We start from the raw sequence: 19118 nt of genomic DNA, 5'->3' as shown, positions 1-19118 counted from the left end.
CTATCTATGTATCTATCTATGTATCTATCTATGTATGTATCTATGTATGTATCTATGTATGTATCTATGTATGTATCTATGTATCTATGTATCTATGTATCTATGTATCTATCTATCTATCTATCTATCTATCTATCTATCTATCTATCTATCTATCTATCTGAAACTGACCAATTGTGTAAGACTTTGGGGGAACAAACAGAAATACCGAATATCTGTTTGTTCTGGCCAAGGGTAGGTGCTGTCCTTTAGCTCTGTGTGGTGAGGGCTGTTGGTATATTTCCCTTTATCAGCAGAGCCCTCCTTTCTGTGCAGCTGGATTTTGCTTTCCAAACCTTTTCTCTGACGTTGCCATTTATGTTCTCCTGGCTACGCGACTGCTTCTCCAGCTGTGAAAGGGAGTGGGTGGGGACAAGCTGACGGTGTGTTTGATGTCGCACTAAGGAGGCATTTTTGATTATGTCCCGCCGTCACAGGAGAACGTAACCGATAATAAGATGATGTCCGAATCCCCGCAGATGAATGAGTTTGAAACGCTGACCGCGAAGTTTCACTTCGTTGACCTGGCAGGATCGGAAAGGTTGAAGAGAACCGGAGCTACAGGCGAGAGGGCAAAAGAGGGCATTTCCATCAACTGCGGGCTTGTAAGACCACAAGAGACTCGCGCCCTCCCTGCTGTCCCTCTCTGTTTAACTTGGTTGGCTTGGTGTGCAAGTATGTAGTGCAGGCTTGCCTCACAACGATTCTCCTGCCTCAGACTTTGCCGTCCTGGAGTTAATAGGCATACGTTATCAGGCCCAGCTTTCTTTTCTCTGCTGTAATTCATAATATGTCTCAAGGAAACCCTTCTTGACTGGCTTGAAGGATGGAGTAACAGTAATACACTGACCCTCTGACCACGTGGTCTATTACCCCAGCCCCACATCACGGGCTTTCATAACTGTGTTAGTTTGGCTCGCCCAACCTTTAAAGTATGTGCAAAAGCAATGTTTTTAAACTTCTTCCCACATTTGAAAACATACATTCAAAACAAACCCTTAACGTTAAGCATTTCACTGGACAAGACATAAGGTCTCCTCCCCTGACATCTAGTGACACTTGTTCTATTGACTGTGTCGGCTTTTCAAAAGCTTTTTAACAATTTCTTTTTATTTCTATTATTATTTTTTGGTATCCCAGAGTTTGATTTATTTTGTCCAAAGTCCAGAGATTTATCCATTTTTTAAAAAAAATAACTTATATTAAGAATTAATTTTAATACTATGCCACCTAGTGGTATTTTGATAGGAAAACGCATTGTGGTTGGAGTTAGCACAAGGTTTCATTATGTGCAGGAAAATGTTTTAGACCAAGCTTTTTGCATGACTCTTTTGATCTCCTCGTTATAAAATTAGACATTTGTTCCCGTGTAAGTAACAGCACTGCTAAATCCCTGTGACGGCGGCATCTGGTCACGTCTCTCTCTGTCCAGTAGCGGGACTTCCAAACATGAGGGTTTTTTGTTTGTTTGCTCGTTCGTTTTTCATTAGTGCCCACTTCTCCTGGCATGATTACATTTCTGTTAGGAATTGCCCAGTGAAGCTCTTAGAGAGACCCTGACCGCTCACAGCCCACACCGACAGTCTCCCTAGTAGTCAGGCCTGAGTCCTCCACTTTGAATATTGTCTCAGATGTATTAGGACGTGTGTCCAGCAAGGGACAGAATCCATTGCTCAACTTCCTGTAGAGGCTGTGGAACTTTGGTGTGGCCGGCACTTAATTCCGTAGATTCTGGAAAAAAGAGGCCAAGATACAGCATGACTCATGCCACTTTGCTGGATGATGACTTGGCCATGACAGTCCGGGTTTCTGGTTGTCTCACTACTGAAAGTTGATCTGACTTGTGTGGAGAATGTGTTCCTCGTAGAGAACCCGCCCATCCATGGCAGGGAAAACAGTAGCAGAGGCAGAAAGAGTAGCTATAGAAATCTTAACGATTTACCTTTTATGCAGTTGGATATTGAATACATTGAACACATAGAATTTCATTATATTTCTAAGGTCAGTTTTACTCGTGTAGTGAGCCCTTGCTCAGGGAAATGACACATATATCCCATGTGGCTATGGTAGGCTTTCGTCATATAAAACATCTGTATTATAACAAGACACTTTTAAGCAGCTTGGAACTTACTAAAAAGTCTGATTTAAAGTGAGAAAAACTTAAAATACGAATTAGTTAGTTTCGTGAAGCCGTAACCTGAGCTCCAGGCGTGGTCAGACTTTGTCAGTCTTTAAACATTTCTGTTTTTCAGGAAAGGTCTCTCAGATCTTAAGTGTTATGAGCAGCACATACGTTTCTAAGCTTATATGTATATGAAAATACGAATAGGAATTAAATCCAAACACGGGTTCTTAATTTTTATCCTGTCTCCATTTTGTCTCCTACGGGCTGTCCATCGATTTTCCTCTCTCCCCTTTTCTCTGTTAGTTGGCTCTTGGAAATGTCATCAGTGCCTTGGGGACAAGAGCAAGAGAGCCACCCGTCCCTTACAGAGACTCTAAGCTGACAAGACTCTTGCAGGATTCCCTTGGGGGAATAGGTAGGTATTCTTCCTTGTTCTAGGTTTTGATTACGTATCATTTTTAAATTGTATCTGTAAGATGATTCGGAAGAACCGCTTTTATGGGGTTGGGGATTTAGCTCAGTGGTAGAGCACTTGCGCCCTGGGTTTGGTCCTTAGCTCAGGGTGGGGGTGGGGGTGGGGTTGGGGGTGGGGGTGGGGAACTGCTTTTATTTTAAAGCAAATTAATAGGATGAAGAAGTGGCAGTTATCCTAGATACCTAAAATGTGTAAATCATTTTACATGTAATAATTTCAAGTAGTACTAATAATATTCTTTGGGGGGTAGTGCTGGTATTTATATTTTAGTGATAGCGAGTTAAACTCGGGGGAAGTTAGACGATTTATTCAAAACCACGTAGTTTCTGAAGGAAGTCAGTAACACGTTTGTTCTCCAATGGTGTCGCTTCAGATTGGCACACAGGAGAGGCCACGAGAATTTCGTTCACAATAAGTGAAGCCTCCTTAGTTAGTCGTTTAAATGTCATTGGCGGTTCCCACAAAGTCTAAAATCGGAGCTTGTTTTGTGCGTGGAGAAAGTTTTCAGAAAAGGTCGGCTGAACGGAACACGGGGCGTTTGCTGAGTAACTGTTGGCTTCTGTGGTCTTCCCTTCTAAGCCTTGGCACTGTAGGACTCCATAGTTAAACATTTCCTTCTGCTGCACAGCCCGCTCTTTCTGCTCCATCGGATGTATAAATGGAAACTTTGTTCTTGGCATTTGAATCCATCCATAGCCCAATTCAACACGTTGAACATGCTCAATAAACTCCCCTTATTATGCTTTTAGTGGTCTGAAAGTCATGTGTATTGAGTGGAGGGCACACAACGGACAATCTGGGAATTAAGTCTCTTTTCAGACAGCTATTTTTTTAAAAAAAAAGACTTTTGAATAAATTTGAATTTAGGTTTAAAGTCAGTTTGCCTCAGAAAAAGAGCTGCGTTTAATTCAGCAGCGTTTTAAAATATTTCTTCCTTTTATGTAATGCTGGCATGGTCTAATCTCTCTTTGAATGTATTGCATGTTTGCATGCAATATGGCTTTCGTTGTTGCGTATTTTTAAACCTGGTTTTTGTATTTTCTGTCTGATTTTTGGGATTATTCTAGGTTTTATAACGAAGTAAAATATTGTTTTTGAGTCCAATGAACATTTTCTTACTTCTACCCTCCCTCCCTCTCTCCCTTCATCCCTCCTTCCCTCCGTCCCTTCCTTCCTTCCTTTCTTCCTTCCTTCCTTCCTTTCTTTTTTTAAAAAAAGATTTATTTCCTATGTATGCAGCATTCTGCCTGCATGTATGCCTGCAGGCCAGAAGAGGGCATCAGATCTCATTACAGATGGTTGTGAGCCACCATGTGGTTGCTGGGATTTGAACTCAGGACCTCTGGAAGAGCAGCCAGTGCTCTTAACCACTGAGCCATCTCTCCAGCCTCTTCTTTTCTTTCTTTTGTTTTCCTTTTTTTTTTTTTTTTTTTTTTTTTTTGAGACAGAGTCTATCTGTATAGCCCTGGCTTTCCTGGAAATTCCTATGTTAGACCAGGCTGGCCTTGAGCTCACAGGGATCTACTTGCCCGGCCTCCAAAGAGCTGGGAGTAAAGGTGTGTACAACCGCACTCAGTCCTCTATTTCTTTAAAGTTACAGTTCTATAACTTTAACTATGAAACAAAGCAGGCCAGCTGCGTGTTCTGCCCCTTGCACATTTATCTAGTTTGAATATGTTCACCCCCTTGAAAGCTTGCTTGCTCTGCAAGCATACGGAGCTGTTTTCACTGGGGAGCTTGCCTGATTATAGAGGTTCAGTCAGTGGCTCCTTACCTGTATCCTAATGACGAGTTGTCCTTAGAGGAGACGACCCTCTCTGATTCCAACCTTACTGTGCTATTTCTGTCTAAACTTTCAGGATCGACTACCTAGCTCAAAAGCATTGTACTTTGTTTAAAGTACAATGGGGAAGTAGAATAGGTCCTCCCCTCTTTTTGTAGCTGGAACAAATCACACATAAATGAAAAAATAGGATAAAGTTTAAGTATCAATATTTGTGTGCATAATTTAAAGTTATAGTTTTCAATAAACCATCTTTTATATGTTATTATTATATATGTATGTATATATAATTATATCAGATGTATAATTATGCATCTAGTTATAATACTGTATATTGCAATTTAAAAATTTTGCGCTCAAAATTCTGGAAATGCTGAAAAACATAAAGCCCGAGTAAGACCAATTGTATTTCTAAATTATAATATATATTCCACATATATTGTTTTGCTATGCTATACGGCATAACTGAGAGAAATAGATCACCATATTACCAATTGTTTCTTCTAAGTTAAAGATACCTTCTTTAAAATAGAATTATGAAAAGTAAGCATCTTCTGATGTTTGCAAGCTAGTTCTTGAGACATATACTTTTGAGTTTTGTTTAACACACGATATATTTTTCCTTCCTTGCTCAAAGATAGCCAGCTCCTCGACTTCCCGACTTTCTTAGTTCCTACTTAATAAGCCCCGATCTTAATGCTTTTTAAACTTGTGAAATGCAAGCCTCCCTGCCTTCCAATTTGTAGTTGACTACTGCTGTCCGTAACTGACCCCCGATTGCCCCATTTGTGACTCACTGCGTGAGTCTGGACTGGTCTGGACTGCCGACAGCGAGATGAGCTCATTGTTTACAGGAGGCTCAGATGCTCCAGAGGCTTGAAGCGTGCTCACACCCAGTCTCTCTTCTTACCGTCTGTAATATGGGATTGCAGTCGGCGCTTTGCAGAACGGTGCAGCAGACCGCACCTGAGACTGTCGTCTTCTCTAGGCAGCATCCTATCGGTTCTTTCTTTTAATTGGCTACCGTATTTTCATCATCAGGGTATAGCTAGAGAGGTATATGTTATCTCAATTTAACGACCTCTCCCAAGCATCATGTGTCCATCCATCGTGTTTGCTTAGGCATATTTTATACAATACAGTAGGACGCTTGATAACTAAGATGCATCCAGGTACCATGTCACGTATTCGGAAGTACCTTGAAGAATTACACTTGATGGGCCCTCTCATTTAGTGGCTGAAGTAGGTAAAACATTCGTGAAGGTGCTCATGTACTGGATAAGGAGGAAAAGTTCTAACGGTGCCAGAGGCGGAGGAGGAAAAGTACAGCCGAGCGGGGTGTTCGCTGACAGAATGCTCAACGGTAGTCCTAGCAGAGAGGAAGGAATGAGGGAGAGCCGGTATGGTAGCCTATTCCGTTAATGCCGGCGCTCCGGAGGCAGATGCAGGTAGATCTCCGTGAGTTTGAGGCTGGCTATGTAGCTGTGTTCCAGGTCATCCAGGGACATACAGTGAGACCCTGTCTCAAAAAAAAAAAAAATTAGTAAGAGGAGAGAAGATATAGAATATGACCTTTCAATTTGCTGTGTTTTTGAGATAAGGTCTCACTGTTGCCCAGGTTGTTTTGTACTTATTATCCTCCTGCATCAGCTTCAGCTTCCTCAACGCCCAGTAGGACACAGTTGAGATTCCAGGGGGAAAAGAAGCAATTAAGGAGATTACTGATTAGGACCGATTGCCATTAAATTGGGTCCTTTGTTTGTATGTGCATATATATCTATATATATCTATATCTATATATACATATATATATACATACATACATATATATAAAATGAATGAGTACACTGTAGCTGTCTTCAGACACACAAGAAGAGGGCATCAGGTCCCATTACAGATGGTTGTGAGCCACCATGTGGTTGCTGGGACTTGAACTCAGGACCTCTGGAAGAGCAGTCAGTGCTCCTAAGCGCTGAGCCGTCTCTGCAGCCCAAATTGGATCTTTAAGTGGAAGTTTAATATGCTAACTATGTTCACATTTTCCTGAGTTTGAGTGTGTCCATGAAGAAACCGGAGATCCACGCGTGCATTTTCCTCAATTGCTTGCCTTGTTAGTTTTTGAGGTAGGGTCTCTTTCTGAATTTGGAGCTCACCGATTAGCTAGATGACCCGTCCAGCAAGCCCATTTAAGTGGCTGCTGAGGGATCCAAATTTAGTCCCTTATTCTTGTGTGGCAAGCACTTTACCGACTGAGCCATTTCCATTTCTATAATAGAGGACAATGACACCAATGCCAAGAAACAGTGACACTAAAACACAGATCAATACACTCATATTGTCCGGCCTCAGGTTTCCAGCATGTTTCCCTATAAATAGTTGCATTTCATGAGGATACGGTAAGCTGGGAGGCTTCTGTGGAAAACGAAAGCTTGAATAGTTGCGAAGGAGTCAGCCTATGTCTGCTCACCTTCGTGTCATGAGGCACAACGTTATGGCAGTAGGAGCCTGCAGCGAAGAATGCTGTTCGCTTTGTGGTTGATCAGGAAGTAGAGAAAGAATGTCGATACCCCACTGCTGGTACAGAGTGTCAAATTGGATTGCAAGGGTCCAGGAGAACCTGCATGTCATTCATCGACAGGCATATTAGCTGGGTATATAAGCGTTCAATGAGTCAGTTTAACAGGACTTTTATTTCCATTGTTTTCCTGTCTGGTCAGAAGTTAAATAATGAGCTGATTATTCAACCACGAATGATGCTTTGTACTGTGAAAAGTAAGGATATACCCTATGCTTCTTTCGTTTGAACATGATTACATTTTGAATAAGATTCATAACTGAATCGAGCCAAAATGTCAGTGAGAAGGAAGAATTTTTTTAAACAATTTAAAAAGAATTACATTTATTTTCTATGTGTATGTGTGAGTACCTACATGTATGCCTGTTTACTACTTGGTTGCAGCGTCCCTGGAGGCCAGAAGTGGTATTGCATCCCTTGGGACAGGAGTTACAGAGGATTGTGAGCTGATATGTGGATGCTGGGAGTCGAATCCAGGTTCTCTGCCAGAGGAGCTAGTACTCTTAACCACAAAGCCATCTCTCCAGCCCTCGTAGAATCTTTAAGAAAATAACTTTAATATTTAATGTATATGAGTACACTGTAGTTGTCTTCAGACACACCAGAAGAGGGCATCAGATCCCATTACAGATGGCTGTGAGCCACCATGTGGTTGCTGGGATTTGAACTCAGGTCCTCTGGAAGAGCAGTCAGAGCTCTTAACCACTGAGCCATCTCTCCAGCCCGAAATTAGTTTTTCAACGTGCTATATTTATAGTTAAAACGATAATAGAATTATTGTGTGCCCTGCCTCAAAAAGTTTACATAGAATCGAGAGATACATTGTCAAGATATTATGAATCAAAGAACATATGTATCCTTTCTCTCCTGCCTTACCTAAGTAAATAAAAGCCTTCTGTTAAGATGGTCTTAAATCAGGAAGGCTTTTAAAGTTGACTTGATTTGCAAGTTGGTAACACCAATTTTTTTTTTTAAATAATCTTCAAGAGAAGATGCTATTTAAATGGCAGGAACTTGAAAATGTGCATTTCAGTATTGGCTTTTGTTTCTACAACTAATTGTTATCTGTCACTTTCAGCCAAACAATCATGATAGCATGCGTCAGCCCTTCAGACCGGGATTTTATGGAGACATTAAACACTCTGAAATACGCCAACAGAGCTAGAAATATTAAGAACAAGGTGATGGTCAATCAAGACAGAGCCAGTCAGCAAATCAACGCTCTCCGAAGTGAGATCACACGGCTTCAGATGGAGCTCATGGAATACAAAACAGTAAGCTCAAAGCGCTGACGGCCTCCCCTGACTGAGCGAAGGCTCCTGTGTCCTGAGTACAGTCTTGACCTTTTTGGAGCGGATACATGTATTAGCCTTGGAGAGAGTCCTCGGGAAGCCAGACTGTCTAGAATTCTTCAAAAGGCTCCTTACCCAGTCTATAATTCTTCTGACTAATGCGCCGTGAAAGATTGGAGTCGAAGGGAATGGATTTATTTTGCCTTGGGGCTGGGTAGATAAAAAGGCTGTTGGTTATAGAACTGTGTGATCTTGGGGTGTCTTTAAAGAAAACTCTCGTGTACTTAAGGCCTGTATTAACCAACGGGGGGTTGGGGGGGTGGTGATTTTTCTTTTCAAGGGTAAAAGAATCATCGACGAGGAAGGTGTGGAAAGCATCAACGATATGTTTCATGAGAATGCTATGCTCCAGACGGAAAATAATAATCTGCGTGTAAGAATAAAAGCCATGCAGGAGACTGTTGATGCGCTTAGGGCCAGAATCACGCAGCTTGTCAGTGAGCAGGCCAACCAAGTTCTTGCCCGAGCAGGTACGTGTTTAGGGTGTGGTCGGCGGGAGATTAACTTCTGAAGGACATGAAACATTCTTTATGTTGATTATTTACTGCAAATAGTTGGAGTCGAAATGCTGGACTTTGACATACAAGCCCTAATTTTAAGTTAAATACCCAATTTGGAAAAAAAAAATCAATAAATTCCTATATAAACAAAACGCTCCCTTTGCAATATTTTCTTTCATGATCTGTTCGCGTAACTCAAGGTCGGAAATTTGTTGTAGGAATTGTGCTTTATTTTGACATTAACTTTTCCGAATTAGGCCCTCATGCATGGCCAGGCAAGTGCTAAGTCATTGAGCTATACTTCCAATACCGGGGAGTCTCGGTTTTAAAATAAAATTTTTCATTTCATATTTTGTCTTGCAGGCGAAGGGAATGAAGAGATTAGTAATATGATTCACAGTTACATCAAAGAAATCGAAGATCTCAGGTATGGCTTTCTAAAATACGTAATGCGTGTCAGTCTTTGCAGTTTTCATAATATTTCTGTGTGCTGGGACGAATGTTCATGAGCTGTTAGTGTTGCTATTTCGAGCCTGTGGTCATTAGAGAACCAGACCCTTGGCTTTCCGGGAACATCATATTCCAAAGCTAATTTCCTCTGTCTCCCTTCTCCTGTTACCTTTCCACATTCTCCTCTTTTACTGCTATTGCCAGATCTTCATTGGACATCCCCAAACCCAAGGTATAACAGGCAGGTGTACTCCATGTTGGTGACGTCATCCTTAACCCTTTTCATGCCTGTGGATCTTTTACCATCACCCGGAAACAGACCCAGGTCTCCGAATCATCTTTAAATTTTTGAACCTCCTATTTCTTCCTGTTCCCTTCTCCTTCTTTACGAGATCCGCTGAGATCCTGCCTTCTCTTGTACAAGCATTTGCATTTCAGTAGACACCTGCAGATGCTCACATTTGAGCGAGGCTGCTATGGATGGGAGACAGGCATGGCATAAAGAGGCCACCCTCTAGTAGAGTTTAATACCGTATGTGACAGAGGTTTTTAGGAACAGTATCCCGGTTCTGCACAGCATCCAGCCTAAACAGAGTGTCTCTACTCTGACCAGGAGTGCTCCTCCCTGAGCGGTCTAGAACTTATTCTCAGACCAATCTGTCCTCACTTTGTAGACCCCTTATTTACTTTGCTGGGAGAACCAGCTCCTCTCTTGGTTTCTGGAAGTCCTCCTCCATTTGTGGGCCGCCTGTCTTCACTCTTCACCTCCTTTTCTCCCTGGTTTCTGGCCAGTGGTTGCCGCCGCTTGTGTTTTCCGGTGCTTGTGGTCGGCTTCTACTTTTCTGTCCTGTTATTCTAAAGCTGCGTGCAAACCTTGGTCTCACCGTTGGCCAAATGACACGACTGCCTCATTATTTCCTAGGAAACTGCCAAGATGATCTCCACTCCTAGAGACTAAAAGCAGCACGTAATACCTTCACTTCACAGTTAAGAGACCATAACCAGAGGTCAGGCATGGCCCCAGGTGAGGGATGGGGCCACCCACCCACCTCAAAAATATTAATCAAAAGGAAATGCAGGGACAAATGGAGCAGAGACTGAAGGAAAGGACATCCAGAGACTGCCCCACCTAGGGATCAATCCATATGCAGCCACCAAACCCAGACTCTATTGCTGGTGCCAAGAAGTGCTTACTGACAGGAGCTCGGTATAGCTGTCCCCTGAGAGGCTCTGCCAGAGCTGGACCAATACAGATGCAGATGCACACAGCCAAACATTGGACTGAGTCCAATGGGGGACGTTAGGGCAAAGAGTGTAGGAGCTGAAAGGATTTGCAACCTCATGGGAAGAACAACAATATCAACCAAGCAGACATCCCATTGGTCCCAGGGACTAAACCACCATTCAAAGCATACACACGGAGTGACCCATGGCTCCAGCTGCATATGTAGCAGAGGATGGCCTTATCTGGCATCAGTGGAAAGGGAGCCTTTTGGTCCTGTGGAGGCTAGATAACTCAGGATAGGGGAATGCTAGGGCACTGAGGCAGGAGTGGGTGGGTGGGTAGGTGGGGAAGCACCCTCACAGAGGCAGGGGGAGGGGATGGGGGATGGGGATGGGGGGACTGGGAAGGGAATAACATTTGAAATGTAAATAAATAAAATAACCAATAAGAAAAGCTTTTCTTTGAGGCTTTTATGGGACAGAGATGACTTAGGCCGAGTCCTGTCAGTTGTCAAACCCTTTCCTTGGATGGGTTAATACTTAGTTTCATATTCCCAACTTTGACATGGCTTTGATGGCTCTTTAATTAGATGTGTCCCCACCCTGAAGACGAGTGTCCTAGAGCTCCAGGTTTGTGATGCACCCTGTAAAAACAGTTGACATATTGAACTGTGCATGAACTCCGAATTCAGATATGAGTGCCCAGATTGATGTTTAGGCTACTTTTACCCTGAGGCGTTTGCTCCCTGCCCTCTCTGGGTTTTACCATGTCCGTCTATAAGAAAAGATAATGCTCGCAAGCCTCACAAGGTTAGTACAGGCTTGAGTGAAACAGAGGCCTCCGAAGATTTTTACTCTGTAGGGTGCTGTGCAGTTCCAGGGCATCGCATGGCTCAACTTTTCAAGCTCTGTTTTCGCCTACCAATCCCCTTTTCATCCATACTTCTGTCAAAGCTCATTCTCATGAAGTTTATTCGCAACTTCCTTAAGCTAAGAGAAATTAACCTGAATGGTCTGAATGTATCGCAGTTTACTTAAAATCTTATTTTTCAAGTTACAAAATCATCGGAGTGACCTTTCGATAAAACGAAGCAATCACCACTTAACCCTTGAATTTGGGAATATTAAAACTTTTGTGAGAAAATAGACAAGGAGTTTGTTACATTTCTACTGTTTCCAGAGCCGAGAACATTTTGCTTTATTCCTTCAGTTATTCTCAGTAGTACATTTTTATAAGTGTGTGTGTCATCTATCTGATCTTTTTTTAAAATATAAGATTTATTTATTTATTATATATAAAGCATGCCGTAACTGTCCTCAGACACACCAGAAGAGGGCATCGGATCCCATTACAGATGGTTGTGAGCCACCATGTGGTTGCTGGGACTTGAACTCAGGACCTCTGGAGGAGCAGTCAGTGCTCTAACCACTGAGCCATCTCTCCAGCCTATCTCTTGTTTGAAATACAACTGTGCATCATGAGCAATTTTTTTTTAATGTGAAGCATTTTTCTGGTGATTTGTTTCCAGGTTTCTACAGCACTACCTTGTGTTTATAATTAATTTATTTTACTGCTGTTGGATAATGACATTTCTAAGTTTTATTAGAATTGTTATTATTTTCAATTATGGTTACAGATTGGCACGTTTTAAATTCATTGCATAATTGGTTCTCCTAGCAACCCTGTGGATACTATTTTAATCCCTGTTTACCTGGGGAAGAGTCAAGGCTTTTAGAGCCTGATCATCAGGCCAGACCCAGCGAGTGTCTGATGAAATCTAAGCCGGGATTCTGCTCCTTCCCTGGGACGTCGAATACTTCCTCCTTCCAATCATAACGCCGCAGCAGCAGCACACGTGTTTCTGTGCTCCACGAGGAGTGCAAAGAGAGGGAGAAAGACGCATTCCCTCTCTAGCCTATAGAAAAGCAGCTTTTGTCCATGTGCTGCAGCCCATGGAAGTGAAGCCCTCAAGGTTTCAGCCCCTACCAAATGCATGCAAGCCTTGGAAATGCAACAAAATTACAATACATTGCCTGCTGTTTGTTATGCAATAGAGTCTAAAATATGTATTATTGGTCGATGGTTTATTATATTTTCCTTTCATCTTCAACTTGCTGTGCCCAGGCTTTGTGCTACACTGAAACTATAGAAAAGTATGACCTATAGGCTGAGGTGGGTGTGTTCCCTGTGTGCACGGAGCTGATGGTTACACAGCCGTGTCCTGGAGCTCAGCGCTAGAAAGGAAGCTTCGTGATGTCAATATAGCGATTTTTAAAAATGTTGTCATAAAAAAAAAGTTTCTACTTAAAGATACTTTTTTTTTTTCCCCATCAGGGCAAAATTATTAGAAAGCGAGGCTGTGAACGAGAACCTTCGGAAGAGCTTGACCAGAGCCACGGCGAGATCTCCTTTCTTCAGCGCGTCGTCCGCTTTCTCGTCGACCATACTGTCTTCAGACAAAGAAACCATCGAAATTATAGATCTGGCGAAGAAAGATTTGGAGAAGCTGAAGAGGAAGGAGAAGAGGAAGAAGAAGAGGTAGCATTATAAAAATGAACGTTTTTCTGTTACAGGACGTTTAATCTGTAGTGGCAGCATGTATGCAGTCTTGTCGGACAGTTCCGAATACGTGAGAAGCCATTAAGTCAGCTTACAGTTACAGTGATAGACGTTCTAGTGATATATATATATATATATATATCATATATATATATGAGAAGTAAGTTTAGCTGTAAGCGTGTAGTAATGAGTAGTGCCTAGCCTGTGACAGTAATTAGATTTTATCATGTCGCTCCTTCACCTTGCCGCTTTTGCACTCCATCCATCTTGCTTTCTCTCGAAGCCTCCGTGTCCCATTGTCAGTAACAGCGTTTCGTTCCCTCCTCCCATTTCCTCATAGAACTGCATAGTCAATGAGGCGTTCTAACCCTGCTCCGAAACAGATCAACTGAGGGCTGACTAATCCATCGGAATATCATTTGGCCTCTAAATATTTCCCCGCAGGGTTTCTAATCTGGTTGTACATAAGCCCTTCCTGCTGTTTCAGGTTCTCTGGAATCTCTCAGGGAATTATTTAGCATCCCACCACTGCGGTGGACCCACCTGCGTCTGATAATATCCCTCCCCCACCAAAGTCAGCTGGGAAAAGAAAAGGGAAAAACTGAAAACTTGACCATTTGTAATGTGTGAGTGGTTAAATACTCCAATTTCATTCATATTTATCTATGGATGCTGTAGTGCCATCCAGTGACTTACAAAGAATGTATTCGAGCATGCCACCGAAACTCAATTCAATCCTTGTGGCTAGATATTCAAAGGGAGGCCAAGCCAACTTCTTTTCCAGTCTTGCTACAGGGAGTCTTTGGAACATTATAGACATTTTACTGGTTGTTTTGTTCAGTTTACTTAAAAACAAGTATTTAGAAAACAAGACACTCCCTCCTTGAACAGTAGGGTTGATAAAGTGATTAAAACTTAGACCGGTTAGGCTAACCTGGCCTTGTGTCTTTAAGGTAGAAAAGAATAGATAAACTACTACAAACAAGTTACACAGGATGACTGGGGGCCATTGGATTCTTGAGCTAGTAGTGTTTTCATAGGTACCACTCATGCCTATGTCAGCAACGGTAGGACATAGGTCATGCCTAGCTCTCCATGACAGAGGACAGCTGCATTACACTGAGGACCACAGGATTGTGGAAATGAATGTTCGCCTTGTGTGTGAATGAAGGGCTTATGGTTTACTTGCCAAATTCACTTCAGGAGATGGCGGGACTCGTTTTGAAGGGCCCAGGCACTTTGTGTTCATGGGTAAGCAACCATAAGTAGGAGTGTGTTTTTCAGGGTCCTAAGCTGAGTCTGCCCTTTCCACTTTAAATGAAATTTAGATAATGCATTAGTAACTTGTTAGATATGAAATATGAAAAATATCTTAGGGTTTTACTGCTGTGAACAGACACCGTGACCAAGACAACTCTTATAAGGACGAAATTTAACTGGGGCTGGCTTACAGGTTCAGAGGGTCAGTCCATTTTCATCAAGACAGGAATATGGCAGCATTCAGGTAGGTGTGGTGTAGGAGGAACTGAGAGTTCTACACCTTCATCTGAAGGATACTAGAAGAATAGCCTCTTGGCAGCTATGAGGAGGGTCTACCCCAAGAGTGACACATTTCCTCCAACAAGGCCACACCTACTCTAACAAGGCCACACCTCCTAATAGTGTCAACTCCCTAGGCCAAGCCTATTCAAACCATCACAAAAAATAAATAGGGATCCTAATCAAATGTTTTCTATATTTTTTATAGTGGCTCTAGGAACCCTGTACCTCTGGTTCAGACTCCTTTTGTGAAAATGCATGTAAATAAGCACTCAGTAGATAAGCATTACTCGTGGAAAATAGTTGTTCTATTTGTCCTGGTCCATTTATCTTGGAACTCCACCCACTGTAAGGGAACAAAGCAGTTGTTTCACGATGCTCTTCTGGATTGACCCAGGCAGTGTATGAAGGAGATAGTGAGGCATGCTAATCACAGCGTCTTCTCAAACGACCCAGATGAGGGAAGCATGTACTTCACGTGCACATGGGGTAAAACATTGGTGAGCATAATCAGCCAGCTAGATGAGTAAAAGATTGCCATGAGAAAACCAATCGGTGTTTCTGAAGCCAGCGCTCACACCCTGTGCCTCTGTCAAACACATACATGGGTGGTCTGTGTGATTGAAATGTTTATTTCGTGTACCATACCCATACGAAAGTCTGGAGAATCAGTGTGTGACTCACGGCACTGCACATGAAGTTCATAGAACTTAAAGAAATTAGTCTTGTTCTACAGACGAGTCTTCTGAAAACCTGGGCTGCTTGAGACGGTTCAGTATTGAAGCAAACAAACACATACGAAAGGCTTGCTCACAAGCCTGGAGACCTGAGTTCAGTCCCCGGAACCCTTAGCTGAAGGAGAAAACTACCTCCTGGGAGTGTCCTCTGACTCCTAAGGGCACATCCCACTCACACAGCTACAGACACACGCGTGCACACACGCACACACACACTCTCACACGGTTACACACACACACACACACACACACACACGCATGCACACACATGCACGTACTCACAGTTACACATGCACACACAGTTACACACACAGACACAAACACATGCACACACATGCGTGTACTCACACAGTTACATGCACATACAGACATGAACACACACACACACACACCCACACATGCACACATGCAGACACGCATGCACAGACATAACCACACACACACACACATACATACACACACTAAGGAAACCTAAACAAAAAGCGTTTCACTAGTCACATTTAGGTCCAAGTAACTTTTAGGGTTATGTAATATAAATCCTTGTCTTAAAAATTTAAATGAAACTCCCATCTTGGTCAGAGGCCTGAAGTAAAGCAAACACACACACAAAAAAAGGGTTTCAGCAGCAGCAAAAACAGCAATTATAATGATAATCATAGAACGTTTTGATTTTTACTGGTAGGCCATATTAAAGCATTGTAGTTCCTTAGCGTCAGCACAAGCTTGGATTACACTGATCTGGGGGCTCGGGGAGCTCGTTGTTTTGTGTGTATAGATAAAGGAAATTTACCACTCACACATTTCGTCTGATGCCTTTGGATATGTGGCTTTAAATGACCCAGGATACAGAGCTCGGAGGGTCTTTCAGACCCCTCTACTTGCACTGAATGGTGTTGGGTTGAAACTTCGGGAACACAGATCTTTTTGTGTGCAGTTTTCCTTTTTCTATTCACTGTGCTTGACTCTCTGATCCCTGGTGAACATCTCTCTGTAGAACTTTTTCCTCAAATGGCTAGTCTCATGTTATCATAGCACTACATAAACAGGTTGTAAGAGACAACCACAGCCCAAGAAATAGAAATCACATGAAACTACAGATTGTGAGACTAAAAGAGAACTTTACTTAATCATTTATAACTCAACTCTGTCTCTAATTGTTTTAAATATGAATGATTCCAAAAGGATTTGCGGGGTTCTAGACAGAGTACGCTGTGTGCAGATTGCAATGTGCCTAATCAGAGCCTAGCACATCTCTGTTGTCTGCGTGACAAATATTCACATATAGTACATTCCATTGAGTAAAGATTCCTAGCTTTGGATATTGGATATCATTTACGTTAGAGTTTGAAACCTATATATCTGTTCTTTTTGTTCTGTTTTGTTTTTACTATTCTGGTTAAAGAACAACCTTACTAATGGAAAGTACTAAAGCCCCCATTTTATCTCCCCCCTCCTTTGCCTGAGTAGTGAAATCCTACTCCCAACCTTGTGAGATTTTTATCTTTAACAAGATTGTTTTTTGTTCTTTCTCTCATCGATCGTATAACGCTCACATTCATTCGTCTGTAATGCCATCTCATATAATTTTCATATGAGTTTCTAAGTTTAGATTTAGCAATGATTTTATGTATGGTAGAACGAATGAGGTTCTTAAAGTAGTAACTTGTATGTTGTATTGGTATGATCATTATGGTATAAAGGCATTACTTAATAAAGGTCTTTTCATGATACATTAAAAGTCTTCTGAAGGATTTAAATGGAAGAGGATGTTATTGAAAGTGGGCTTTACCATTGGGGGAAATATTAAAATTGATACATTTCTGGCTAAATATAGCAATAGCATCCCAACAAGATTTGTTGACTCCTATAATGGAGGCCGCATTTTGCTATTAAAGAACTTCCACGGGTTATCTGTGGTTGTTGTCTTAGATGAAATACTATGAATTTTCTGCTTTGTATTCCTAGAGAATGTATTGCCTTTTTACTGTGTATTTGTCCTTTAATGATATCTCTAAGATTTATTTTAACGTCTTTGAGCTCATGAACCATTTCTCTTCTTACCACTTTTGCTTTTACTGTCTGGTTTGCCCTTCATTGGCTTGGCCTTCCCATACTGTGCCTCGTGATTTTGAAGGCTACAGAAACTTGAGGAAAGCAGTCGAGAAGAAAGAAGGTTGGAATATTTCCCAGGTTTTTTTTTTTTGGTTTTTGTTTGTTTTTTAAATTAAAATGTCATTTAAATATTTAATTTCCATTTGCAAGAAAATGTGCTATATAGCGTTGTAGATTGCTTGAGACTAGAGTAGCTGTCTTCTCCTTAAAGTAGCGACTTCCATAGAAATAGCAGAAAAGTCAAAGTGTGTAAGTTTAACCCTGTAGGCACCTGAATTAAAGCGCAAGCAATTTCGCTAACGTTCAAATAAACTGCGAGAAGAATGATTATTGCTTAACCCTTTTTAGTCAAAGTAAATGAACCTTCAAACCACAGCCGGCATTTCTGTATTTCCGTATTTAGGGGGAGCGTGTGAGCAGAGTGGGAATCATCCGCTGAGCAGCGCTTGTCTTTTGGTTGTAACAAATGCCAGTGCGTGGGTAGACTCATCCCTTCCTTACTGCTGCAAGTTGTAGGAAACATCGAAATGGTAAAAAGGGCAGAAGGAACTGTGGCCCTCTTAAAGCCAGATGGATAAGGAACTCTGAACTTCAAACTAGAAAACAAAACAATGTTTTTAACTTTTCAAACGTATTCTAAGTGGACATTAAAATGTGGGCAGTTTCCCCTTTTCCATTTAAAACCTAGGAGCGAGTTGCTGATATCCGTAACATGGACCCACCCCTGAGAATGACTAACTATTTAGAGAAGTAGACGTTGGTGTGGTGCAAGAACCTTTATCTATAGAGCGTTCTAAACAAGTCGCCAAATCATATAACCCAACTGGTTAAGTAGTTTTAAAACAAACGCAGTCAGCCCAGAAGCTCTGTGTTTCAGATCATCTCTTACTGAAAGTTGAAGCTTGAGAACTTGCTCCTTGTGGTTAAACGACTGATTTACTTTAAGTATATTCAATCACAAATTAGTTTATGATCCATTTCCCCTTAGTTTTACTCCATCTGCCATATTGAGTGTAGATTCTGAGCATGTATTCTGTGAGCTTATAACTTAAAAAGAATTTCTGTAACCAGCATGTAATTACAGTCACTTGTAGCTCACGCCAGAGCTCAACTAAGCGTCATTAATTTAGGACAACATATACTTATCAGAAAAATCAAAAAATTATAAATGCAACATTTCTTCTATTTAGAAAGGGCAGAATACGACGAACCTTTAAATTTATGGGTGGGGACATGTTGCCACGTTAAATTATTCAGCCCTTGAGATATATATGGAGATATAAGTCCGGGCTGCTTCCGACTTTCACGGGATCACACGGGACAGCAGAAGCAGGGCAGTTTAGTGTTCTAGGACCGTGTCTCAGTCATCAGTATCCGTTTCCCTGACATGAAGATCTGACGCAGTTGGACAGAGATGGAGCCTGACTGTCTGTACTGAGTTCCTGGGGCCGTGTTTCACTCCAAGAGCCAGCCCTTCTGCTCTTAGTCCCTTCTGTGGAAGACGTCTCAGGGCCACAATTTCTCTTTTATTCGCCAGATGAACATATCAATTTTTTATGTTCCTTCTAGTACCCAAGATCCTGATTTTATTAAAAAAAAAAGTATAACTTTAATTACAGTCCATTATTCTTTAGATAGCTATTTGGA

The 19118-nt window shown here is 41.7% G+C and overlaps 1 protein-coding gene across 1 annotated transcript in view; it reads left to right on the top strand.

The window, feature by feature from the left end:
• Positions 1–19118, top strand: part of Kif21a (kinesin family member 21A) — a 115692-nt gene that overhangs the window by 56489 nt on the left and 40085 nt on the right. The window contains exons 6-12 of the mRNA XM_032885321.1: positions 477–644; positions 2468–2583; positions 8076–8271; positions 8630–8819; positions 9213–9276; positions 12859–13062; positions 17494–17532. Of these exons, the coding sequence (XP_032741212.1) occupies positions 477–644; positions 2468–2583; positions 8076–8271; positions 8630–8819; positions 9213–9276; positions 12859–13062; positions 17494–17532 (977 nt within the window). The remainder of the gene's footprint in view (positions 1–476; positions 645–2467; positions 2584–8075; positions 8272–8629; positions 8820–9212; positions 9277–12858; positions 13063–17493; positions 17533–19118) is intronic.

The sequence above is a fragment of the Rattus rattus genome, chromosome 1, assembly GCF_011064425.1.
Source record: "Rattus rattus isolate New Zealand chromosome 1, Rrattus_CSIRO_v1, whole genome shotgun sequence".
Taxonomy (NCBI): Eukaryota; Metazoa; Chordata; class Mammalia; order Rodentia; family Muridae; genus Rattus; species Rattus rattus.
This window is presented reverse-complemented; position numbering and strand designations above follow the sequence as displayed.